A 27,019-nucleotide genomic window follows, 5' to 3' on the forward strand; every position below is an offset into this window, starting at 1 on the left:
CCTTAAGTTTTGACAATATTTGTATCAAATACTCCTAACCCATAATCTCCAATAGTGCTTGTTGTGTGCTGTGTATCAATGTACCAGCCTATCCGGAGGAACTGGTCCATATACCAGCCTATCAGGAGGAACTGGTCCATATACCAGCCTATCAGGAGGAACTAGTCCATGTACCAGCCTATCAGGAGGAACTAGTCCACGTACCAGCTTGTCAGGAGGAACTAGTCCATGTACCAGCCTATCAGGCGGAACTAGTCCATGTACCAGCCTGTCAGGATGAACTAGTCCATGTACCAGCCTATAGTGGTGGCAGCAGTATGCTTTGACCTGTTTAGTATGAGAGAATGCCAAGAGTTTGCAAAGCTGTCATCATGGCAAAGGTTGGCTACTTTAAAGAATCTCAAATATATCATATATTTTGATTTGTTTAACACTTGTTTGGTTCCAACATGATTCCATATGTGTTATTTCATCGTTTTGATGTCTACAATGTAGAAAATAGTAAAAATAAAGAAAAACTCTTGAAGGAATATGTGTTTCCAATCTTTTGACTGGTACTGTAAGTGCAAGTGGTACCAAAGAGCCTGCTAAAGTCCCATTGTTAAAGACAGTCATTATTTTGTTATTGGTTTCAGAATTGGGATGGCTATAAACCCAAGCCTAGATGAGATGGATAACACTGTGAAGCAGCTGGACGTGGGGGAAGTAGGATGAACGTCACCTGGGAGGAACAGGCAAGTTGGCCGTTGATCCTGGAGGGCCCATACTAGGATAGCTTGCTCCTAGCCAGTGGAGGGTTCTCTCTTCACCAGACCACACAGTGCAACCTGGAGGAAGGTGCGGTGCCTTGTCGTCCTACACAGCGGCATGGAGACAGATGTGGACCAGATGGTAGTGGTCAAAGGAATGAGGTACCTACCCAGACAATGAAGGTTGCCCGCTACAGAGGAGTGGAGCTCTGGGAACCCTACCTAGCCCAGTTTCAGCTAGCTGCGTGGCAAAATAGATGGACTGAAGAGGATATGGCTGAACTGGACCTGGAGGGGAGTGACTTACAGGCCCTATTAGATCTTAGCTCTGACCAGGGGAGGGACTTACAGGCCCTATTAGATCTTAGCTCTGACCAGGGGAGGGACTACACTTCCCTAACTACCTGTCACAGGCCAGCTCATAGTCTGTGGCTAAAATGAGGGGACGCGAACAACAGAAGAATCAAAAATGTTCTTTATTGTAAACCAAAACTATTAACTTTAAACAATGAAAAAGGAATGAGGTGTGAAAGTATCATAATGTAAAGTGTAGGTAAAGTGCAGGGATGCATGAATCGGTGTGTGTGAATGACTGAGTGAAAACTATGCAAAACTACAAAGGAACAAACAAAACAGGATCATATCTGGAGGAGCAGAGAGAGAGAGACAAGAGTGATTAGTGAAGCCGTTCAAATACCCTGAGCCCAGGTGACTCCAATCACTCTGCCTGCAGGAGGAACCGCCCCTGCACTGCAGAGGAGGGGCCGTGACAACCACCCTGAGGGACTACACTGCCCTAACTACCACCTTGAGGGACTACACTTCCTTAACTACCACCTTAAGGGACTACACTTCCCTAACTACCACCTTGAGGGAATACACTGCCCTATAGTAACAACTTCCCTGAGGGACTATACTTCCCTAACTACCACCTTGAGGGAATACACTGCCCTACAGTAACTACTACCCCGAGGGACTACACTTCCCTAACTACCACCTTGAGGGAATACACCGCCCTACAGTAAATACCATCGTGAGGGACTACACTGACCTAACTACCCCCCTGATGGACTACACTGCCCTAACTACCACCCTGAGGGACCCTTCCTCCTGGACTTGACACCAGTGAGGCTCTAATAGCATGTTCCCCCTGCCACACTAAGGTCCTGGAAAAGAGCCGAGTTATCCCAAGGGCATGGCGGGTAGAAATGGAGTTGCGATGCAGCTGCGATGCAGTGCCTTAGACCGCTGTGCCACTCAGGATCCCAAAATACCTCAGGAAATAATGTTTCACCAAAGAGTTTTATCTGTGGTTTCAGTTTTAAAAGTCGAAATCGCCCCTTTACAGATGCTGTGAACTAAAATATTTTCCAGGCATTTTGCCTGATCCAGGCAAAATCATGCAACAATATTATTATCATGGATATATGCAATTAACTGTCAATAGAAAACCTATGAAAACGGAGGAAAATGTAGCGTTTGTAACAAACATAATTTCACACTAGCTATTTTGGCACAGAGTTTCTGGGGCTAACCCCGTAAATTCGGTGCTAACCCTGCTCTGGAGCAGCACTAGCTAGCCCGGGGCTAAGAGTGGTGCTAGGCTAGTCCACTTCAGTATGTGCAAGTGTGAACAGACGCTTAGCCCTGAGCTAAAATCTCCCTTAGCCCAAGGAGGGTCTTAGCCCTGGGCTAAGGTGCAGTATGAACGTGTCTATTCATGGACAGTTAGTTAGATAGCTGTTACCCACTCATTTGTCCTGGGAAATTAACATTGCTGATTGGGATCTTATTTTCCCTGAAATGCATATGGTCCTTGTGTTAGCTGTAGGTTTTGACCAGGAGTCATACAAAATCACGTGTCTCTACTCCGATGAATGACTTGTTAATTTACAGTATATTTTTTGTTTAAAAGTTATTTTAAAATAAGTTGTGTGTGGGTACAGATGTCCATCTTAATTTGATCACACTGTTTCAGGAGAAATGTTCCTGCACTGCAGAAAATGCCAACATTTAATGTATTTGAGGGTTAAAAAGGCTTCTAAAGATTGTAATTTCCACATTAAAATGTCATACTTGATTTCCCCTAATGAAAAATGTATCAACCCCTACAACAATGTCCATGAATTATAATCCACATAATATTCACATTTCCTGTTGCTGCACATTTCCAGCTGTCGGAAAATGGTCGAACGATCAGACATCTGTCTGTGGGTGTGTCTTATAAAAAATGATTATGATTATTTTAATTTGTTTGTAAATTAGTTTACCAATTTGTTTATATTAAATATGAATATGTTTCATTTGGATTATTTGTTTGTAATTAAAGTATTATGATTTCTAACATGTTTTCTTGTGATTGTTATGCACATTAGTAGCCTAACGTTTGTCGTCCTCCAAACTACAGTGCATTGGGAAAGTATTCAGACCCATTCCCTTCTTTCAAATGTTGTTACGTTGCAGCCTTATTCTAAAATGGATTAAATAAAATGTTTTCCTCACCAATCTACACACAATACCCCATAATGACAAAGCGAAAAAAGGTTTTACATTTCTTTAGCAAATGTATATATATTTTTAACAGAAATACCTTATTTACATAAGTATTCAGACCCTTTGCTATGAGACTCGAAATTGAGCTCAGGTGCATCCTGTTTCCATTGATCATCCTTGAGATGTTTCTACAACTTGATTGTAGTCCACTTGTGGTAAATTGATTGGACATGATTTGGAAAGGCACACATCAGTCTATATAAGGTCCCACAGTTGACAGTGCATGCCAGAGCAAAAATGAAGCCATGAGGTCGTAGTAATTGTCCATAGAGCACCGAGACAGGATTGTGTCGAGGCACAGATCTGGGGAAGGCTACTAAAATATTTCTGTATTGAAGGTCCCAAAGAACACAGTGGCCTACATCATTCTTAAATGAAAGAAGCTTAGAACCACCAAGACTCTTCCTAGCCGCCCGTCAAACTGAGCAAATAGGGGAGAAGGGCCTTGATCAGGGAGGTGATTAAGATCCCCATGGTCACTCTGACAGAGCTCCAGAGATCCTCTGTGGAGATAGGAGAATCTTCCAGAAGGACAACCATTTCTGCAGCACTCCACCAATCAGGACTTTATAGTAGAGTGGCCAGATGGAAACCACTCCTCAGAAAAAGGTACATGACAGGCCACTTGGAGTTTGTTAAAGGCACCTAAAGGACTCTCAGATCATGAGAAACAACATTCTCTGGTCTGATGAAACCAAAATTGAACTCTTCGGCCTGAATGCTAAGTATCACATCTGGAGGAAACCAGGCACCACTCATCACCTGGCCAATAACATCCCTATGGTGAAGCATGGTGATGGCAGCATCATGCAGTGGGAATGTTTTTCAGTGGTAGGGACTGGGAGACTAGTCAGGATCGAGGAAAAGATGAACGGAGCTATATACAGAGAGATCCTTGATAAAAACTTGCTCCAGAGCGCTCCGGACCTCAGACTGGGGCAAAGGTTCACCTTCCAACAAGACAACGACCCTAAGCACACAGACAAGACAATGCATGAGTGGCTTTGGGACAAGTCTCTGAATGTCCTTGAGTGGCCCAGCCTGTGCCTGGACTTGAACCCGATCAAACATCTCTGGAGAGACCTGAAAATAGCTGTGCAGCAATGCTCCACATCCAACCTGACAGAACTTGAGAGGATCTGCAGAGAAGAAACCTAGTTAAATTGCCTGGTTAAATAAAGGTTAAATTCAAAATATAAAGTATAAAAAGAATGGGAAAAACTCCCCAAATACAGGTGTGCCAAGCTTGTAGCGTCATACCCAAGAAGACTCAATGCTGTAATCGCTGCCAAAGGTGCTTCAACAAAGTAAAGGGTCTGATATTTCAGGTTTTTATTTGTCATAAATTTGCAAATATTTCTAAAAACCTTTTTTCCCTTTGTCATTATGGGTGTAGATTGATGTTTTTATTTCTTTTTTATTTCACCTTTATTTAACCAGGTAGGCAAGTTGAGAACAAGTTCTCATTTACAATTGCGACCTGGCCAAGATAAAGCAAAGCAGTTCGACACAACGACACAGAGTTACACATGGAGTAAAACAAACATACAGTCAATAATACAGTATAAACAAGTCTATATACAATGTGAGCAAATGAGGTGAGATAAGGGAGGTAAAGGCAAAAAGGCCATGGTGAGGTGCACCCATGACCAGCTCTGAAACCAGATTGCATAGCAGAGAAGGTATGGTGAGATTCGAAATGGTCAATGTAATCAATTTTAGAATAAGTCTGTAACGTAACAAATGTGGAAAATGTCAAGGTGTCTGAATTCTTTTCCAAGTCACTGTACAGTATATCTACAGAAACATATCTTTTATACACAACATAAATATATATAAAATATCTCAAACAGCATAAATCGCAACCAATATTGTTATTGTGCCTAACGGAAACATATGTAAATGTATCCAAAAAGCTGTGCATATTGCACGATTACAATTCTTTGATCTGAAAGTTGAATGTCATGTTTACAGTATATCTATGTAATCTTAATCTTGATCTTGTCAGACTGTGAACCAAAATGAACTTTCTGTTACAATCTCATCTAAGACAGAATGCATTGTCAAGTTTTAGGACTCTTTTTTTAAGCAATGTTCGGTCCTCTGGCTGTGGCACCATGATTTAGCACCCATTTTTCCCTCCATGTTTGTTTCTTGTTTAAACAGAGGGAATGTTACTTTTGTTGACATTTTCAATCCTTTGTTACCACAGCAAAAGTAGAGCTGGTGTCAACAAGATGAATGGTTATAGAGTAAGAGGGTGTTATCTGTTTTGAATGCGGTATGAGAATGTGTCAGTTATAAATGATACATGATTGTTTTTCATTTGCAACTTGTGGTGAAGTAATGATTGATAAATGTGTTGTCTTAGCTTTCTGGAATGTAAGGAGTTTATTAACAGTAGAAAGTACATTTTTAGGTAGAAAAACACCTCTATTGATCTATTACACGTACAGCCTTCCAGACTGCTGCTCAGAGACACTCCCAGAATCCTTCACTCCAGACAGTTTAGGCCATGGCAGAAGTTTTCAATAACTCAAAGTTTCAGTTTATATCAGAAAGATTTGGTCAAATCAGTCCAAAATTGCAAAATTGTATTAACATTTTTAATCAAACCTCCTTTGTGCTTTCAGGGGTTTTGATACCTTAATGCTGTATGTTTCTTTTGTATTTATGTTCTTATGGTCCTTTAGCCATAGCAGTATATATTTATGGCTACATTTGACTAAAGTTATGCTAGAGTCAGTAATCAGTGCTGGGGAAGAGTGTTACCGTCTGCTTTAGTTTATTGTAGTTGTAAAACTGTTATATTTGCATGTAGAATATAGAGACAATCAATGTCGAGATCATCAGATGGGAAATATTTATTACTGGAAATTGTAAATGTTCTCCTGTACTTTCAAGTGCCTCTGAAATGATATAATATCATGTTTAATGAAGTGCCTTTCTGAATGTCCCTATATTTATATACTCTGTCAGTAAATGTATTTAAGTAAGCCAGTCTCTGCTCGTTATTTCTGATTGTTAGGTGGTCTGATATGCAACTGATTTACTCCTTGCCTCCTTCAACATTTGATGCAAGTCATTTTTGCATTACCCTTCAACACTACTCTGACTCAGGACAGGTTAGTTGATTTAGATGAAAAAACGATCTAGAAAAATGAAATACATTTTTCCCAAAATGCCATGCTCAAATACCAGCGCCATTCAAGAATTGCCACTTCACTAACATGAATAGCTGCTCTAATAAACAATGTATTATTGCCTTTAATAAACAAGGATACTGCTTTGTGAATGCTTTAGGTCATGTTAACTACAACATAATTAAAAAGTGTTATGAAAATGGATAACTGAGAGACTAATGAGGATCGAAAGGAAGATGAATGGAGCAAGGTACAGAGAGAGCCTTGATGAAAACCTTCTCCAGAGCACTCAGGACTCATACTGGGGCAAAGGTTCACTTTCCAACAAGACAACAACCCTGAGAACACAGCCAAAACAAAGCAGGAGGGGCTTCGGGACAAGTCTCTGAATGTCCTTGAGTGGCCAAGCCAGAGCTTGGCCTTGAACCCTATCTAACAACTCTGGAGAGGCCTGGAAATAGCTGTGCAGCGACTCTCCTCATCCAACCTGACAGAGCTTATGAGGATCTGCAGAGAAGAATGGGAGAAATTCCCCTAAATACTGTATATATACAGTACCAGTCCAAAGTTTGGACACAACTACTCAATCAAGGGAATCATGTAGTAACCAAAAAAGTGTTAAACATATCAAAATAGATTTTACATTTGAGATTCTTCAAAGTAGCCACCATTTGCCTTGATGACAGCTTTGCACACTCTTGGCATTCTCTCAACCAGCTTCATGAGGTAGTCACCTGGAATGCATTTCAATTAACAGGTGTGCCTTGTTTTAAGTTAATTTGTGGAATTTCTTTCCTTCTTAATGCATTTGAGACAATCAGTTTTGTTGGGACAAGGTAGGGATGGTATACAGAAGATAGCCTTATTTGGTAAAAGACCAAGTCCATATTATGGCTAGAACAGCTCAAATAAGTAAAGATAAATTACAGTCCATCAATACTTTAAGACATGAAGGTCAGTCAATCCGGAAAAGTGCAGTCGCAAAAACCATCAAGCGCTATGTTGAAACTGGCTCTCATGAGGACCGCCACAGGAATGGAAGACACAGAGTTACCTCTGCTGCAGAGGATTAGTTCATTAGAGTTACCATCCTCAGAAATTGCAGCCCAAATCAATTCTTCACAGAGTTCAAGTAACAGACACATCTCAACATGAACTGTTCAGAGGAGACTGTGTGAATCAGGACTTCATGGTCAAATTGCTGCAAAGAAACCACTACTAAAGGGAACAAATAATAAGAAGAGGCTTGCTTGGTCCAGGAAACACAAGCATTGGACATTAGACCGGTGGAAATCTGTCCTTTGGTCTGATGAGTCCAAATTTTAGGATTTTGTTCCCAACCGCCGTTTCTTTGTGAGACGCAGAGTAAGTGAACGGGAATCTCTGCATGTGTGGTTCCCACCGTGAAGCCTGGAGGATGAGGCGTGATGGTGTGGGGGTGCTTCGCTGGTGACACTGTAGGTGATTTATTTAGAATGCAAGGCACACTTAACCAGCATGGCTACCACAGCATTATGCAGTGATACGCCATCCCATCTGGTTTGGGCTTAGTGGGAGAATAATTTGTTTTTCAACAGGACAATGACCCAACACACCTAAGTCTGTGTAAGGGCTATTTGACCAAGAAAGAGAGTGATGCAGTGCTGCATCATATGACCTGGCCTCCACAATCACCTGACCTCAACCCATTTGGGATGGTTCGGGATGAGTTGGACCACAGAGTGGTGGAAAAACAGCCAACAAGTGCTCAGCATATGTGAGAACTCCTTCAAGACTGTTGGAAAAGCATTCCATGTGAAGCTGGTTGAGAGAGTGTCAAGAGTTTGCAAAGCTGTCATCAAGGAAAATGGTGGCTACTTTGAAGATATTATCAGGAATATTTTCAGGAATCAAGGTAAGACTCAGATGCAGACTGTCGAAGTAACACTGTTTACTGTAGCAACAGGGACAGACAAAGACAGGTCAAGGCAGGCAGGGGTCGAAAATCCAGGGAAAGGCAAAGGTACAGGACGGCAGGCGGACTCAGGGTCAGGCAGAGAGGTCAATACTGGGAGGACTAGCAAAGAGAGGCTGGGAAACGATAGGCGCTGACAGGAAAACTGCTGGTAAGCTTGAACGAACAAGACGAACTGGCAACAAACAGACAGAGAACACAGGTATAAATACCAAAGGGCATAATTGGGAAGATGGCGACACATGGAGGGGGGAGGAGACAAGCACAAGGACAGGTGAAACAGATCAGGGTGTGACCAAAATATCATCTGTTTTGATTTGTTTAACACTTTTTTGGTTACTACATGATTCCATATGTGTTATTTCATAGTTTTGATGTCTTCACTATTATTCTACAATATAGAAAATAGTAAAAATAAAGAAAAACCCTGGAATGAGTAGGTGTGTCCAAACACCTACTCATTCCAGGTTTTTTCTTTATTTTTACTATTTTTTTAAATATATATATATTTATATTATTTTGATATGTTTTCCTTTCTTATTTTCACCTAACCGTACAATCCCTCCAATAATTGGAGTAAACTAATGGACAACAACAGTTCTACTTCCAGCTTATGTATACTATATACATTTTACGGACACAGTATATTTACATGTGTTATCTTTTGTTTGTTTTTAGTCCCATCCCTCAGCTACCCTCAATCCCTCCCATCTATCTATGAAGACCATTCAGGTTTTTATTTCTTTGTCATATATTTCTCAAAAGCGCTGTGATGTTTCACAAAAGTTCTGAACCTATATACATTTTACGGACATAGTATATTTTACATTAGTTATCTTGTTTTTTTGTTGTTTATAGTCCCACCCTTCAGCTGACAGTGCCATAATAATATTTACTATCATCACTCATCATTATCATTATCAAGACAAAACGGATGTAAGGAGGAAGGGCAGGCAGGCAGGTGTCTTGAAAAGCTGTTGTATATAGGATATAAAGACAGGCTATTTCAGTTTAAGGTCTAATCTTTATTCCTCCATAAAAACCTAGAATAAAAAATAACATACATTACATATTGGCCCACAATCTAACTCATTAGTGGGTGAAATGTAAACCCTGAACAAAGTTATTTGGATTGTTGTGTAAATCTCACCATGCATTGCTATATTAAATTCGTCACAGATGAGCAGGTGAAGCAATATTGATTCGCTCAAAGCATTTACGGGTGCATTCAAAACATTGGATACTGTACTACCAATCTGTTGTTGAAAATGTATGATATTGTCCAACCATTATACCAGTATCTGAAAGTAAGATATCATACCAAACCTGTAAAGGCATACTGGTGCAATCAAGACGTAGGATACTATACATCCTACTATTTGTACAACTATTCCATTGGGATTCTAATGTAATATAACACAATTTAACATAACCTCATAAATAATCATACTATTTAATGGTGTGGAAGAAAGATTAAACCTTAAACTGACATAGCCAATTTCTTCCTTATGGCATTATCCGGTAATACTAAATGGTGATCATGGGTATTTACGTACAGAATAATCCGAAATGCTCTGATACCAGGTTGCTCCCAACTGTGGCATGTCAAAGTTACGCTTCATGCCATTTGTTTGCACTAAAGAGAAGTCGTTGCATCACTATATAGTTTCTCAACTCGACACATCATCAGTGATATACGGTGTGATATATGGTGTGATGTTTTCTGACTGTTTTCTTCCTAGATTCAGAAGAGAATGCTACTCTTTTTAGAGAATTTGAGAACTTGTGTGCGTGTGCTGTCACGTGAAAGGGGTTTCCTGTAGCATATCATGTGATTGGGGCGTTCGGGTTGTGCTTCAAACGTCATTACGTACACGCGCCGAGCGCTACATATCTCCGGCTGAACTATACAAAAAGTATCCAATGATTTTGTTACTAATAACTTGATAAATGGAGAGCAGTAACAGTCTCAGGTGAGTAATGTTCTGCAATTGAATAGATCGAATTAATAGTAACCGAAGAGAATGATTTGTTAGATATGTGCGTGCATGTTGTCTAAACTGTTGTCAACAAAGTACTGTACAGTAGGCAACCTGGTGATGTACACGTTGACAACCTGTTCACAATGGTCCTCATTCATAACCTAATGCAACCTAAATTTGCCGTTGTATAAGTTAATGACAAATATTTTAGGCTATTTCATATTTAGCTATAACAACTTTATAACAAATACTTTCTTGACTTCATCGATTAGGCCTACATATATTTGTTTTATGAGGTTAATGTCGTTTAAACCATTATGTACAGGGTTAAAAAGAGTAACGTTAGGTCTAATTATATCTGAAGACAGTAGGACTATCAAAAAAGATGTCATATGCACAGTAGTGGAAAAAGTGCCAAGTTGTTATACTTGTGTAAAAGTATAGATACCTTAATAGAAAGGTAGTAAGTAAAAGTGAAAGTCAGCCAGTAAAATACTACTTGAGTAAAAGTCTAAAAGGTTTGAAATTAACTTAAGTTTCAAAAGTACATGTAATTGCTCAAATATACTTAAGTATCAAAATTAAAAGTAAAAGTATAAAATCACTTAAAATTCCTTATATTAATCAAAGCAAATTGAACCATTTTCTTGTTTTTAAAATGTACGATAGCCAGGGGAACACTCAGAGATTATTTACAAAAGATTAATTTGTGTTTAGTTAGTCTGCCAGGCCAGAGGCAGTAGGGGTGACCACGTGTTCGCTTGGTAAGTGCATGAATTTGACAGTTTTCCTGTCCTGCTAAGCATTCAAAATGTAACGAGTACTATTGGTTGTCAGGGAAAATGTATGGAGTAAAAGTACAATATTTTCTTCAGGAATGTAGTGAGGTAAAAGTAGTCAAACATAAATAGTAAAGTGAAGTACAGACACCATAAAAAACGACTTAAGTAGACGACTTAAAGTATTTTTTACTTATGTATTTTACACCACTGCATATGCATGACATGCACTTTTGCCTTGCTATAGCTATGTAGACTAGCTACTATAGGCAATACCACATATTACTTTCTCTCAGTCGGTCTGTTGCATGACGCATTAATCCTATAGATCGGTGCTTTATGTATGCCCTATATGCACAGTGACAGGCATTACCGTTACTGTATGCATAAGTGATGAGTGGGTTGACTCATAACCGGGGGGTGAGCGGGTTTAGGGTCATGAAATAGTCTATTGTGTGGATGAAGGGCAGGTGGGTAGTGGGCTGGTTGAATGAAGATAAAATAATAAGTAAAAAAATCCATAACAATTATAATTCTTGTGCAATTTATATCTATATCGTCTACGTGCGCCATCGCGCTCATGTTGATTTTGTCCACTCACATCAGACGCGATCAGGACATGCAGAATGAAGTATCAAAATAAACTCTGAACCAACTCTATTAATTTGCGGATAGGTCGAAAACTATTAAACATTTATGGCAATAGCTGGCTAGCTTGCTGTTGCTAGCTAATTTATCCTGGGACATAAACATTGAGTTGTTATTTTACCTGAAATGCACATGGTCCTCTACTCTGACAATTAAGCCACAGATAAAAGGGTAACGTTAAACAGAGTTAGTTTCTAGTAATCTCTCCTCATTCAGGCTTCTTCATCTTCTTTGGACGTTATATGGCGGTTGTCAACCAACTGGAGTGTGGACCTCAGTTCATCTTTCAATCACCCACATGGGTATGTGCTCCTAAAAACCAATGAGGAGATGGGAGAGGCGGGACTTGCAGCGTGTCAAGCATCACAAGCAGAACCAATTTCTATTTTAGCAACTGGCAAATCAGACGCTCGTTGACGTGCATGAGCAGTGTGGGTGCAATGATTGAATAACATGTATGTGTAAATTTATCTTGCAACGCTCGTGCACATGATGCAAGCGGTGTAGTCAGCATGTAACACGGAACCCAAAGTGGCTGCGCGCGTGAGCTATCGTGCGCAAATTTATTTTGCCTCCCCACAACAAACGCGATCACGACAGGCAGGTTAAAATATCAAAACAGACTGAACCAATTACATTAATTTGGGGACAGGTCGAAAAGCATCAAACATGTATGGCAATTTAGCTAGTTAGCTTGCTCTTGCTAGCTAACGTTAATTTGTACTATTTAGCTAGCTTTCTGTTTCTAGCTAATTTGTCCTGGGATATAAACATTGAGTTGTTATTTTACCTGAAATGAACAAGGACCTCTACTCCGACAATTAATCCACACATAAAACAGCCAACCGAATCGTTTCTAGTCATCTCTCCTCCTTCCAGGCTTTTTCATTGTTTAATTTATATGGAGATCCATCTAAACTTTCATTGTATTATCACGACTCCCGGCAAAACAGTTAGTCTTTCAATCACCCACGTGGGTATAACCAATGAGGAGATGCACGTGGGTACCTGCTTCTATAAACCAATGAGGAGATGGGAGAGGTAGGACTTTCAACGCGATCCGGGTCAGAAATAGGAAGGAGTTCTATTTTAGCCCTTGGCATCACAGACGCTCGTTGGTGCGCACATGGGTGCAATAATTGATTAACATGGATTTCTAAATTTATTTTGCGAATCTCGCGCACGCGTCGTGTCCGGTCTGGTCAGCATGTAAGGCTAAACTTCACGGCCTAAACTGTACACGCCCCAAATAGCCTACACGGCCACCACCAAATGCTTTTAGGAAGTGGCAGAAAGTTAACATCGAACCACGAAGGCTAAAAGGACAATGTCGGAGTTTAATTCAATAAGATAAAAGCTGCGAAATGGAGAGTTGAAAATAAGAGAAGGGAGGGCCAGAAAAGTAATGTTTGGAAAAGATTTAGATGAAGTAGTAAAATAGGATGATAGCATGTTATGTGTGATGATTATGAGGCGCTATATGACCCCTCTACGGAAATATGAAACTCACGTGTTCTCCATTTTTCTATTTTAGGATCCCCACGTGTCACGCGTCTGAAGGTAACCTGGTAATGGGGCCGAAAAATGTATGGAAGTGAATAGGACATTTCCACGTCAAGATATACGGGTAATTCCTGAGCTTTCTTAATATCTCTCAAGTATAGGGACAGACACTTCAAAACATTCTTCCTTTTGATTACATTTCAGTTTTTCCATGTATGAATCTGTTATTCATTGTGTTTCTATGGGCTAATAGCAGTAAAGCCAAATTCAATGTTTCATCAATATATAGTACAAATAAAGAAAAACCCTTGAATGAGTAGGTGTGTCCAAACTTTGACTGGTACTGTGTACACACCTACTCACTTTATTGGCACTATTTTCTACATTGTAGAGTAATAGTGAAGACATAAAACTATTAAATAACACACACTGTATGGAAACATGTTGTAACCAAAAATGTGTTAAACAAATGAAAACATTTTAGATTTTAGATTCTTCAAAGTAGCCATCCTTTTCCTTGATGCCAGCTTTGCACACTCTTGGCATTCTCTCAACCAGCTTCACCTGGAATGCTTTTCCAACAGTCTTGAAGGAGTTCCCACATATGCTGAGCACTTGTTTGCTGTTTTTCCTTCACTCTGTGGTCCAACTCATCCCGAACCATCCCAAATGGGTTGAGGTCAGGTGATTGTGGAGGCCAGGTCATCTGATGCAGCACTCAATCACTCTCCTTCTTGGTCAAATTGCCCTTACACAGCCTAGAGGTGTGTTTTGGGTCATAGTCCTGTTGAAAAATGAATGATAGTCCCACTCAGCGCAAACCAGATGGGATGGCGTATCGCTGCAGAATGCTGTGGTAGCCATGCTGATTAAGTGTGCCATGAATTCTAAGTAAATCACAGACAGTGTTACCAGCAAAGCACCCCCACACAATCACACCTCCTCCTCCATACTTCACAGTGGGAACCACACATACGAAGATCAACCATTCACCTACTCTGCGTCTCACAAAGGCACGGTGGTTGGACCAAAAAATCACACCATCACACCTCCTCCAGGCTTGACGGTGGGAACCACACATGCGGAGATCATCTGTTCACCTACTCTGCATCTCACAAAGAAACGTCGGTTGGAACCAAAAATCTAAAATTTGGACTCATCAGACCAAAGGACAGATTTCCACCGGTCTAATGTCCGTTGCTCGTGTTTCTTGGCCCAAGCAAGTCTCTTCTTCTTATTAGTGTCCTTAGTGTCCTTGCAGAAATTTGACCATGAAGGCCTGATTCATAGTCTCATCTGAAGAGTTGATGTTGAGATGTGTCTGTTACTTGAACTCTATGAAGCATTTATTTGGGCTGAAATCTGAGGTGCAGTTAACTCTAATGAACTTATCCTCTGCAGCAGAGGTAACTCTGGGTCTTTCTTTCCTGTGACGGTTTCATCATAGCGCTTGATGGTTTTTGCGACTGCACTTGAAGAAACTTTTAAAGTTCTTGAAATTTTCCGGATTGACTGACCTTCATGTCTTAAAGTAATGATGGACTGTCGTTTCTCTGGACTGTCGTTCCGGCTTATTTGAGCTTCTTGCCATAATATTGACTTGGTCTTTGAACAAAATACGGCTATCTTCTGTGTACCACCCTACCTTGTCCCAACACAACTGATTGGCTCAAACGCATTAAGAAGGAAAGAAATTCCACAAATTAACTTTTAACAAGGCACACCTGTTAATTGAAATGCATTCCAAGTGTTTACCTCATGGAGGTGGTTGAGAGAATGCCAAGAGTGTGCAAAGCTGTCATCAAGGCAAATTGTAGCTACTGTGAAGAATCTCAAATATAAAATCTATTTTCATATGTTTAACACTTTTTTTGGTTGCTAAATGAGTCAATATGTGTTATTTAATAGATTTGAAGTCTTCACTATTATTCTACAATGTAGAAAATAGTAAAAATAAAGAAAAACCCTTGAGGTGTCCAAACTTTTGACTGATACTGTATATATATATTTTTATACCTGCAGGGGTTCTAAAATTCAAAATAAATAGCTAACGTATCCTTGGTATGAACTTCTTAAAACAAATCCATATGTAAGCTTAGTAGTAGTTATCATACCTCCAAAATCACGTTGCTGTCATGTTGGGAGAATTTTATATTGCATAAATGGTTTGAATGGTCCGCTGGCTCCCAATGGCAAGATTTTGATTGGATGTTACATTTCAAGAACCCTCTCCCACATGCCCGTTGGTGCTACGTGTTAAGTTCATCACTGTTTTCAGACCGGGAAGGACACATTTTGCAGAGTTGTTCTGCATTTTAGTTTTGCAACATTGCAGAAAATGGAAGAAAACCTGGAGGTAAAACGTAATTCTGTTTTGTCAGAAATGTACTCTATACACAAAATCGACATATTGTACATCACACAGGAGGCTGCTAAGGGGAGGACGACTCATAATAATTGCCGGAACGCAGCAAATGGAATGGCATCAAACACATTGAAGCCATGTATTTGATACCATTTCACCTAGTCTTTACCACAAGCCTGTTCTCCCCAATTAAGATGCCACCAACCTCCTGTGGTACATCAACATATTTTGATGGGGTTTTAATCTGCAATTTCCTGGCCATCCTCACCATAGACTGTAAAAATAATCATCATACACTGTTGCACCTACTACACTAATGGCGCTATTGGACCGCCAAAGTAAGGCATTTGATGGGTTTGACGTGGAGTGAGGCGTCGCTGATTTACACATGGTTTCCACCCCTATTTAGCTATTTTTATGAACTTCCCTAGGCTTACCCGTATTAGGGAAGCCTGGTTCTCAACGAGGCTAGCTTAGTAGAAACCCAGCCCAGATCTTTAGACTCTAGGCGGGGGGATACAGGTGCTGATAAGAGGCTCAGACTGGTCTCTGCCTGGGGCCTCCAAATCACGAAGTCCGCCCCTGTCGACAGTCACAAGACAGAGACTTCAAATAGGCCCCAACAACAACTGCTTCCTGGGTGCCGATGACGTGGATGTCGATTAAGTGAGCCCCCCACACCTCTCTGATTCAGAGTGGTTGGGATACATGCGGAAGACACATTTCAGTTGAATAACAGGTCAAGGGAACTGTAGCCAACTGTTCAGATGGGTTAAATGGAAACTGAAATGTGCACACTGACTGTAGGTCTATAACCTCTCACAGAGCCTTAATATTAACTCCTGAAGGATGAAGCATTTCTTGCAGTAAAATGATGCACTAAATGTGGGATAAATCTGAACTTGGGAACAAGGGTGGAGAAATATAATTTATTTCTTTCAGCATCTTGAGAGAATATGAATGCACCTCTACAGACGCTATCTTTATCAGCATCATTAAACCTGATAGTGAATTTCAACCACATTAAATATGCATCCAAGCCGAACTGAAATCTTATCAGAAACGTGTTGGGTCATTTTCACAGCTTTCTATTTCCTTACAAACTGATGTCATTTGGATATTTTGCACAGGAAAAAAAAAAAATATATATATATATATATATATATATATATATATATATATAAAAAATAGCGATAAACATCTCTCCCCTCGAAAGAAGCAGAGATGACAGAGAAACGGTACCCATGTCAACTAGATCGAAGCATTCATTATATCGATTTATGACATTCTGTTAGCAAGGGTTTATTTAGTCTCCTAGGGCAACATAGAGAAAAGAGAAGAGAAGCTGCATGTATCTAATTATAGATAAATTGACTAACAAATAGCCCACTAAAATGTTGAAAATTATAAGCAGGAACATATCTAAATCAGGCACTAAAAAAATCCTGCACCCCCTGTCAAAAAATCCTGCACCCCCTGTCAAAAAATCCTGCACCCCCTGTCAAAAAAGCGTTCCGCTGTAACCTACATGCTAATTTTCTATATTTCGGTGAGGACCTCAGATTTTCACTTAAACACAGTTAGGCGGTTGTGGATGGGTTATTAGCATTTGCGGGCAGGTGCGGGTCAACAAACAGCTAACCCGAGCACCGCTAGTATGTCTTTATGGCTACAGCCTAACATCCTCGTTGCTATTTCATCTCCAGGAAGTGGAACTCCAATATTTGCACAGTCAATCATTTTCCAAATTGTTATGGCAAACACTCCCACACCCAACCATTGCCTTTGACACAAAAAGGCACACACCAGAGAGATTTTAGGTTGTGAAAGACAAATTATAACTTATGTTATAACGTTCCTGTTACTGTGCAATGTAATGCAACTAAACCTACATCATTAACACTCAAAGTATAGTAGGGTAACAATGAATACTTAGAATACTTGTTACACTGTATTGTACTTACAGAGTTATTACACAAGTAACTTGTTCCATTTTCTGGATATGACATGTCAAGAGTATATTGAGAACACTGGTAAGTAAATGAGTTGTCAATAACCCTGTTTCGCCAAACATATTGGCCCTTTCTGTTTTCTCTGTAGTTATTGATTGTTGGAGTCAGTTGATTATAACTGTCAAGCTTGGTGACATGATGTCAGCGACTGATTAGGTAGCCTAGAAGTTGGCGGCCGATAGCCTAGCGGTTAGAGCAGGGTTCCCCAACTGAATCATATCGGCAGGTAGCCTAGCGGTGGGCGGCCGATAGCCTAGCGGTTAGAGCAGGGTTCCCCAACTGAATCATATCGGCAGGTAGCCTAGCGGTGGGCGGCCGATAGCCTAGCGGTTAGAGCAGGGTTCCCCAACTGAATCATATCGTCAGGTAGCCTAGCGGTGGGCGGCCGATAGCCTAGCGGTTAGAGCAGGGTTCCCCAACTGAATCATATCGTCAGGTAGCCTAGCGGTGGGCGGCCGATAGCCTAGCGGTTAGAGCAGGATTCCCCAACTGAATCATATCGTCAGGTAGCCTAGCGGTGGGCGGCCGATAGCCTAGCGGTTAGAGCAGGGTTCCCCAACTGAATCATATCGTCAGGTAGCCTAGCGGTGGGCGGCCGATAGCCTAGCGGTTAGAGCAGGGTTCCCCAACTGAATCATATCGTCAGGTAGCCTAGCGGTGGGCGGCCGATAGCCTAGCGGTTAGAGCAGGATTCCCCAACTGAATCATATCGTCAGGTAGCCTAGAAGTTGGCGGCCGATAGCCTAGCGGTTAGAGCAGGGTTCCCCAACTGAATCATATCGTCAGGTAGCCTAGCGGTGGGCGGCCGATAGCCTAGCGGTTAGAGCAGGATTCCCCAACTGAATCATATCGTCAGGTAGCCTAGCGGTGGGCGGCCGATAGCCTAGCGGTTAGAGCAGGGTTCCCCAACTGAATCATATCGTCAGGTAGCCTAGCGGTGGGCGGTCGATAGCCTAGCGGTTATAGCAGGGTTCCCCAACCGGCGGGCTGGTTGTTTTATTTGGTTTGTGATTATGTTCTGGCCCCTCGACCATCCACTCAACAAATAATCGGTCCGTGGCTGAATCTAGTGATGATCCCTGGGTTAGAACGTTGGGCCAGTAATCAAAAGGTTGCTAGTTCAAATCACAGAGCCTACTAGGTGAAAAATCTGTCGATCTGCCCTTGAGCAAGGCACTTAACCCTAATTGCTCCAGGGTTGCCGTCAATAATGGCTGGTCCATGCCATGACCCCACTCTCTGAAGGTGTGTCAGGGGCAGTGGGATATGCAAAAAACACATTTTCATTTCACACCACACACTTTTACATGTTACGCACTTGTATATGTGTGAAACAGGGCAAACAAAGCACCCACTATTTTACATTAGGATTAAATAACAGTTTGGTTAACAGTTGCCATCTTTAATCTTAAGAGTCTAATCTAAGTAACACAAAAAAAAGATCAAAATCTGTCAGTTTAAGCTAGAGATATCACCTTAAACTAGGCTGTGTCTCAGTCCACCACATCCGCCTATGTCGGCCTTCCGCATCTGCGGTGGAAGGTGGCGGAGCTACAGCGGTATTTGTCTGACCATGAGACATCCAAAAATCGGTCTTCTCTCAAAATATTTGTAGTTTCTGAACAGTTTGGCCTACAAAACTATTATGAAAGGGGAGACTCTCGAATACGAAGGTATTCACTGTTTGCTCTATGACCCCTACAAGTGTCATGGGACTCATCTGAAGTCGGTGATGCTGATGTGCCAACTTCTGTCTGTAGGGTCCAACCTATTTGAGCTACAAACTAACCCCACTATGGAAAGGTTAGAATGTCACGAAAACGATGGTGTTTAACGTTTTGCTCTACGACCCCCACAAGTGTCACGGGATTGGTCTGGAGGTAACTCATACAAACAAATAGAAGTATGGAGGTAGTTTTGTGCCAAAAAATAAATAAAACATTTATGATATGAACACCTAATTTTTTTCTCCATATGTTAGATTAGTACCGCCGCTCCCAATGACTGACTTTTTTAACTCTCTTTTTTTCAGTGTAAAGTGAAGGGGCCTGCTATGATGGCTCAAGAGTACTGCTGTGCCTCAGCAGATGAGGGAGCAGAGAGCGGCCCACACGTCCCATTCGTGCTGGAGAGAAGGGAGAAGGAGGAGGAAAACTGGAGGACAGCCGTTTCTCACCAACTGAAAAAGCAGTGCACATGCAGCTCAGAGCGAGCCAAAGCCCAGGTTCTAGGGTTCGTCCCCATCCTAAAATGGCTGCCACGCTACCAGCTCAAAGACTGGATCCTGGGTGACGTCATGTCAGGGTTGATAGTGGGCATTCTGCTGGTGCCCCAGTCCATTGCCTATTCTCTGCTGGCAGGCCAGGACCCTATCTATGGCCTCTACACCTCCTTCTTCTCCAGCATCATCTACACCCTGCTGGGCACCTCACGCCACATATCTGTGGGCATCTTTGGGGTGCTGTGCCTGCTGGTGGGCCAGGTGGTGGACAGGGAGTTGGCACTGGCAGGGTACATCACAGAGAGTATCAGGAACAACGCTACCCTGGGACTGGGCATGGGGAACAGCACAGGAGGGCCGGTCTGTGATAGGAGCTGCTATGCCATCATGGTGGGGACCACAGTCACATTTACAGCAGGGGTCTACCAGGTAAATGTGTGTAGAGAGGGAATGGTGTAATGTCTCGTGTTGAAAATCAATTACAAAAATAATTAATTCATGTTATAACAGGTTGATTGTCATTGGCCCTGACAAGTATGACTTTTACTGTTTTTCTAGAGCCGTTACTCCCTCTCAGTTTTTCTAGAGCCGTTACTCCCTCTCAGTTTTTCTAGAGCCGTTACTCCCACTCAGATTTTCTAGAGCCGTTACTCCCGCTCTGTTTCTCTATAGCCGTTACTCCCCCTCTGTTTTTCTAGAGCCATTACTCCTTCTCTGTTTTTCTAGAGCCGTTACTCCCTCTCTGTTTTTCTAGAGCCGTTACTCCCTCTCTGTTTTTCTAGAGCCGTTACTCCCTCTCTGTTTTTCTAGAGCCGTTACTCCCTCTCTGTTTTCACTCTGTGGTTTTAGGTGTTGATGGGCCTCCTGCAGGTGGGCTTTGTATCTGTGTACCTGTCAGACTCCCTCCTGAGCGGCTTCGCCACGGGGGCCTCTCTCACCATCTTGACCTCCCAGGTCAAGTACCTCCTGGGACTGGAGCTGCCCCGCGCCCAGGGCTGGGGTTCCCTCGTCAAGACCTGGGTCAGCCTTTTCCAGAACCTGGGCCAGACCAACCTCTGTGACCTGGTCACCAGCATGGTGTGCCTGGCGGTGCTGGTCCCCACCAAAGAACTCAACGACCGCTTCAAGGCCAAGCTCAAAGCCCCCATCCCCTTCGAGCTGTTTGTTGTCATCGCTGCCACTCTGGCCTCCCACTTCGGCCACTTCGAGCAGGAGTACGGCTCGAAAGTGGCCGGCGCCATCCCCACGGGTTTCCTGCCCCCCCAGCTCCCGTCCTGGTCGCTGATCCCCAACGTGGCGGTAGATGCCTTCTCCATAGCCATTGTGGGCTTTGCCATCACCGTCTCCCTGTCTGAGATGTTTGCCAAGAAGCACGGCTACGTGGTGGATCCCAACCAGGAGATGTACGCCATAGGCTTCTGTAACATCCTGCCCTCCTTCTTTCGCTGCTTCACCACCAGCGCTGCCCTGACCAAGACCCTGGTGAAGGAGTCTACAGGCTGCCAGACTCAGATGTCTGGCCTGGTCACAGCCCTGGTGCTGCTGCTGGTGCTGCTGGTCATTTCCCCCCTCTTCTACTCTCTGCAGAGGTAAGATCATGCTATTCTCTGTGTAACACTTAGCTTTACTATATATGTTCATCTCATGAGATCTAAACCTCCACCACACATAGTTTGCTTGTATTGAAAATGTTTGCCAGAAAATAATGTTCCACCTGATTTGATGATGACTTTATTGACTTGCTGTGTTTCCATATCTTCTCCAGGTGTGTGCTAGCAGTGATCATCTTGGTGAATCTCCGGGGAGCATTGCTTAAGTTCACAGACGTTCCGCGGATGTGGCGTGTGAACCGCTTGGACACCGCCATCTGGCTGGTGACCATGGCAACCTCAGCGTTGATAAACACCGAGCTAGGCCTGCTGGTGGGGGTTATGGTCTCAGCCTTCTGTGTGTTGGGGCGCACCCAGAGAGCCCAGGCCTTGGAGCTGGGCCGGGCTGGCCATCGGGAGCTTTATCAGGACCTGGCCTCCTACAATGGCCTGCAGTCCCAGCCTGGAGTGGCCATCTTCCGCTACGAGGCGCCCATCTACTACGCCAACCAGAGCCTGTTCAAGAAGGCCCTGTACCGCTGCCTGGGCCTGGATCCCGTCAAGGAGAAGGCCCGGCGCAGGAAGCTGGAGAAACATAGGAGAAAGCAAGAAGAAGTAGCCATGATGACAGGAGGGGAGGGCGGGACTAAGGGTAAAGAGAAAGAGTTGACCACCAAAGTCTTCCTACCAAATCAAGTCAACTTCCACTCTGTGGTGATAGACTGCAGCCCGGTGCTGTTCCTGGACACAGCAGGGGTCAATGCGTTGAAGGAGGTGTATAAGGATTATAAGGAGAATGGGGTACAGGTGTTCCTGGCCCAGTGTAATACCTCAGTACTGGACTCACTGAACAGAGGTGGTTACTACCCAGAGAAGGGTATGGGAGAAAAGGAAAGAGTGTTTTTCACCATCAGCGATGCCGTCCTCTATGCACAGAGCCTCTCATCTCAGAATGGTGACTGTGACACGTCCTGTTAACAAGAGCTTTAAAGATTGTACAGTGCCTTCGGAACGTATTCAGACCCCTTAACTTTAACCACATTTTGTTACATTACAGCCTTATTCTAAAATGGATTACATAAATACAAATCCTCAGCAATCTACACACAATACACCATAATGACAAAGCAAAAACTGTTTTTTAGAAATTCTAGCAAATGTATTAAAATTATTAAACAGATATACCTTATTTACATAAGTATTCAGACCCTTTGCTATGAGACTCGAAATTGAACTCAGGTGCATCCTGCTTCCATATATTGATCCATTGATTTGGAAAGGCGCACGCACACCTGTCTATATAAGGTCCCACAGTTGACAGTGTATGTCAGAGCAAAAACCAAGCCAAGAGGTCCGTAGAGGAATTGTCCGTAGAGCTCCGATACAGGATTGTGTTGATGCACAGAGCTGGTGAAGGGTACCAAAACATTTCTGCAGCATTGAATGTCCCCAAGAACACAGTGGCCTCCATCATTCTTAAATGGAAGAAGTTTAGAACCACCAAAACTCTTCCTAGAGCTGGCCACCTGGCCAAACTGAGCAATTGGGGGAGAAGGGCCTTGGTCAGGGAGGTGATCAAGAACCTGATGGTCACTCTGACAGAGCTCTAGAGTTCCTCTGTGGAGATGGGAGAAACTTCCAGAAGGACAACCATCTCGGCAGCCCTCCACCAATCAGGCCTTTATGGTAGAGTGGCCAGACGGAAGCCACTCCTCAGGAAAATGGCACATGACAGCCCGCTTGGAGTTTGCCAAAAGGCACCTAAAAATATTCTCTGGTCTGATGAAACCACGATTGAACACTTTGGCCTGAATGCCAAGTGTCACATCTGGAGGAAACCTGGCACCATCCATCCCTAAGGTGAAGCATGGTGGTGGTAGCATCATGCTGTGGGGATGTTTCTCAGCGGCAGGGACTGGGAGACTAGTCAGGACCGAGGCAAAGATGAATGGAGCTATGTACAGAGATATCCTTGATGAAAACCTGCTCCAGAGCATTCAGGACCTCAGACTGGGGCAAAGGTTAATCTTCCAACAAGACAACAACCCTAAGCACACAGCCAAGACAATGCAGGAATGGAGTCTCTGAATGTCCTTGAGTTGCCCAGGCTGTGCCCGGACTTGAACCCGATCTAACATCTCTGGAGAGACCTGAAAATAGCTGTGCAGCAACTCTCCCAATCCAACCTGACAGAGCTTGAGAGGACCTGCAGAGAAGAATCCTGGTTAAATTTTTATATAGGTGTGCCAAGCTTGTGGCGTCATACCCCAAAAGACTGCTGTAATCGCTGCCAAAGGTGCTTCAACAAAGTTCTGAGTAAAGGGTCTGAATACTTAGGTAAATGTGATTTTTTAATGTTTTATTTGTCATAAATTTGCAAACATTTCAAAAAATCATTTTTTGGGGTCATTAAAAAACGATATAATACATTTTAGAATGAGGCCGTAACGTAAGAAAATGTGGACAAAGTCAAGGGATCTGAATTCTTTCCGAAGGCACTACAGAAACATATCTTTATACACAACATAAACATATATACAATATCTATCTCAGACAAATCACAACCAATATTGTTATTGTGCCTAACGGAAACATATGTAAATGTATCCAAAAAGCTGTGCATATTGCACGATTAGAATTCTTTGATCTGAAAGTTGAATGTCATGTTTACAGTATCGCTACAGTGGGGAGAACAAGTATTTGATACACTGACGATTTTGCAGGTTTTCCTACTTACAAAGCATGTAGAGGTCTGTAATTTTTATCATAGGTACACTTCAACTGTGAGAGATGGAATCTAAAACAAACATTCAGAAAATCACATTGTATGATTTTTAAGTAATTAATTAGCATTTTATTGCATGACATACGTATTTGATACATCAGAAAAGCAGAACTATATATTTGGTACAGAATCCTTTGTTTGCAATTACAGAGATCTCACGTTTCCTGTAGTTCTTGACCAGGTTTGCACACACTGCAGCAGGGATTTTGGCCCAGTCCTCCATACAGACCTTCTCCAGATCCTTCAGGTTTCGGGGCTGTCGCTGGGCAATAAGGACTTTCAGCTCCCTCCAAAGATTTTCTATTGGGTTCAGGTCTGGAGACTGGCTAGGCCACTCCAGGACCTTGAGATGCTTCTGACGGAGCCACTCCTTAGTTGCCCTGGCTGTGTGTTTCGGGTCGTTGTCATGCTGGAAGACCCAGCCAAGACCCATCTTCAATGCTCTTACTGAGGGAAGGAGGTTGTTGGCCAAGATCTTGCGATACATGGCCCCATCCATCCTCCCCTCAATACGGTGCAGTCGTCCTGTCCCCTTTGCAGAAAAGCATCCCCAAAGAATGATGTTTCCACCTCCATGCTTCACGGTTGGGATGGTGTTCTTGGGGTTGTAGTCATCCTTCTTCTTCCTCCAAACACGGCGAGTAGAGTTTAGACCAAAAATCTCTATTTTTGTCTCATCATACCATACGACCTTCTCCCATTCCTCCTCTGGATCATCCAGATGGTCATTGGCAAACTTCAGACGGGCCTGGACATGCGCTGGCTTGAGCAGGGGGACCTTGCGTGCGCTGCAGGATTTTAATCCATGACGGCGTAGTGTGTTACTAATGGTTTTCTTTGAGACTGTGGTCCCAGCTCTCTTCAGGTCATTGACCAGGTCCTGCCGTGTAGTTCTGGGCTGATCCCTCACCTTCCTCATGATCATTGATGCCCCACGAGGTGAGATCTTCTATGGAGCCCCAGACCGAGGGTGATTGACCGTCATCTTGAACTCTTCCATTTTCTAATAATTGCGCCAACAGTTGTTGCCTTCTCACCAAGCTGCTTGCCTATTGTCCTATAGCCCATCCCAGCCTTGTGCAGGTCTACAATTTTATCCCTGATGTCCTTACACAGCTCTCTGGTCTTGGCCATTGTGGAGAGGTTGGAGTCTGTTTGATTGAGTTTCTTGACAGGTGTCTTTTATACAGGTAACGAGTTCAAACAGGTGCACTTAATACAGGTAATGAGTGGAGAACAGGAGGGCTTCTTAAAGAAAAACTAACAGGTCTGTGAGAGCCGGAATTCTTACTGGTTGGTAGGTGATCAAACACTTATGTCATGCAATAAAATGCAAATTAATTACTTAAAAATCATACAATGAGATTTTCTGGATTTTTGTTTTAGATTCTGTCTCTCACAGCTGAAGTGTACCTATGATAAAAATGACAGACCTCTACATGCTTTGTAAGTAGGAAAACCTGCAAAATTGGCAGTGTTTCAAATACTTGTTCTCCCCACTGTAGGTAATCTTAATCTTGATCTTGTCAGACTGTGAACCAAAATGAACTTTCTGTTACAATCTCATCTAAGACAGAATGCATTGTCAAGTTTTAGGACTCTTTTTTTAAGCAATGTTCAGTCCTCTGGCTGTGGCACCATGATTTAGCACCCATTTTTCCCTCCATGTTTGTTTCTTGTTTAAACAGAGGGAATGTTACTTTTGTTGACATTTTCGATCCTTTGTTGCCACAGCAAAAGTAGAGCTGGTGTCAACAAGATGAATGGTTATAGAGTAAGAGGGTGTTATCTGTTTTGAATGCGGTATGAGAATGTGTCAGTTATAAATTATACATGATTGTTTTTCATTTGCAACTTGTGGTGAAGTAATGATTGATAAATGTGTTGTCTTAGCTTTCTGGAATGTAAGGAGTTTATTAACAGTAGAAAGTACATTTTTAGGTAGAAAAACACCTCTATTGATCTATTACACTTACAGCCTTCCAGACTGCTGCTCAGAGACACTCCCAGAATCCTTCACTCCAGACAGTTTAGGCAATGCAAGAAGTTTTCAGTAAATGAGAAAGTTTCAGTTTATATCAGAAAGATTTGGTCATATCAGTCTAAACGCAAAATTGTATTAACATTTTTAATCAAACCTCCTTTGTGCTTTCAGGGGTTTTGATACCTTAATGCTGTATGTTTCTTTTGTATTTATGTTCTTATGGTCCTTTAGCCATAGCAGTATATATTTATGGCTACATTTGACTAAAGTTATGCTAGATTCAGTAATCAGTGCTGGGGAAGAGTGTTACCGTCTGCTTTAGTTTATTGTAGTTGTAAAACTGTTATATTTGCATGTAGAATATAGAGACGATGAATGTCGAGATCATACGAGATCATCAGATGGGAAATATTTATTACTGGAAATTGTAAATGTTCTCCTGTACTTTCAAGTGCCTCTGAAATGATATAATATCATGTTTAATGAAGTGCCTTTCTGAATGTCCCTATATTTATATACTCTGTCAGTAAATGTATTTAAGTAAGCCAGTCTCTGCTCGTTATTTCTGATTGTTAGGTGGTCTGATATGCAACTGATTTACTCCTTGCCTCCTTCAACATTTGATGCAAGTCATTTTTGCATTACCGTTCAACACTACTCTGACTCAGGACAGGTTTGTTGATTTAGATTAAAAAACGATCTAGAAAAATTGACAATAGTTCTGTTATTTTATTCTTTGTTTTAGTATGGTC

The 27,019-nt window shown here is 42.2% G+C and overlaps 1 protein-coding gene across 1 annotated transcript; it reads left to right on the top strand.

The window, feature by feature from the left end:
• The first annotated feature begins 10,271 nt into the window (after positions 1-10,271).
• On the top strand, positions 10,272-26,811 carry LOC139391091 (solute carrier family 26 member 2). Its single transcript, XM_071138605.1, has 5 exons — positions 10,272-10,372; positions 13,343-13,435; positions 19,728-20,338; positions 20,759-21,498; positions 21,675-26,811. The coding sequence occupies exons 3-5, from the start codon at positions 19,742-19,744 to the stop codon at positions 22,474-22,476; spliced, it is 2,139 nt and encodes a 712-aa protein (XP_070994706.1). The 5' UTR covers positions 10,272-10,372; positions 13,343-13,435; positions 19,728-19,741; the 3' UTR covers positions 22,477-26,811.
• The last annotated feature ends 208 nt before the right edge of the window (positions 26,812-27,019 follow it).

Source organism: Oncorhynchus clarkii, chromosome 31 (assembly GCF_045791955.1).
Source record: "Oncorhynchus clarkii lewisi isolate Uvic-CL-2024 chromosome 31, UVic_Ocla_1.0, whole genome shotgun sequence".
Lineage (NCBI taxonomy): Eukaryota > Metazoa > Chordata > Actinopteri > Salmoniformes > Salmonidae > Oncorhynchus > Oncorhynchus clarkii.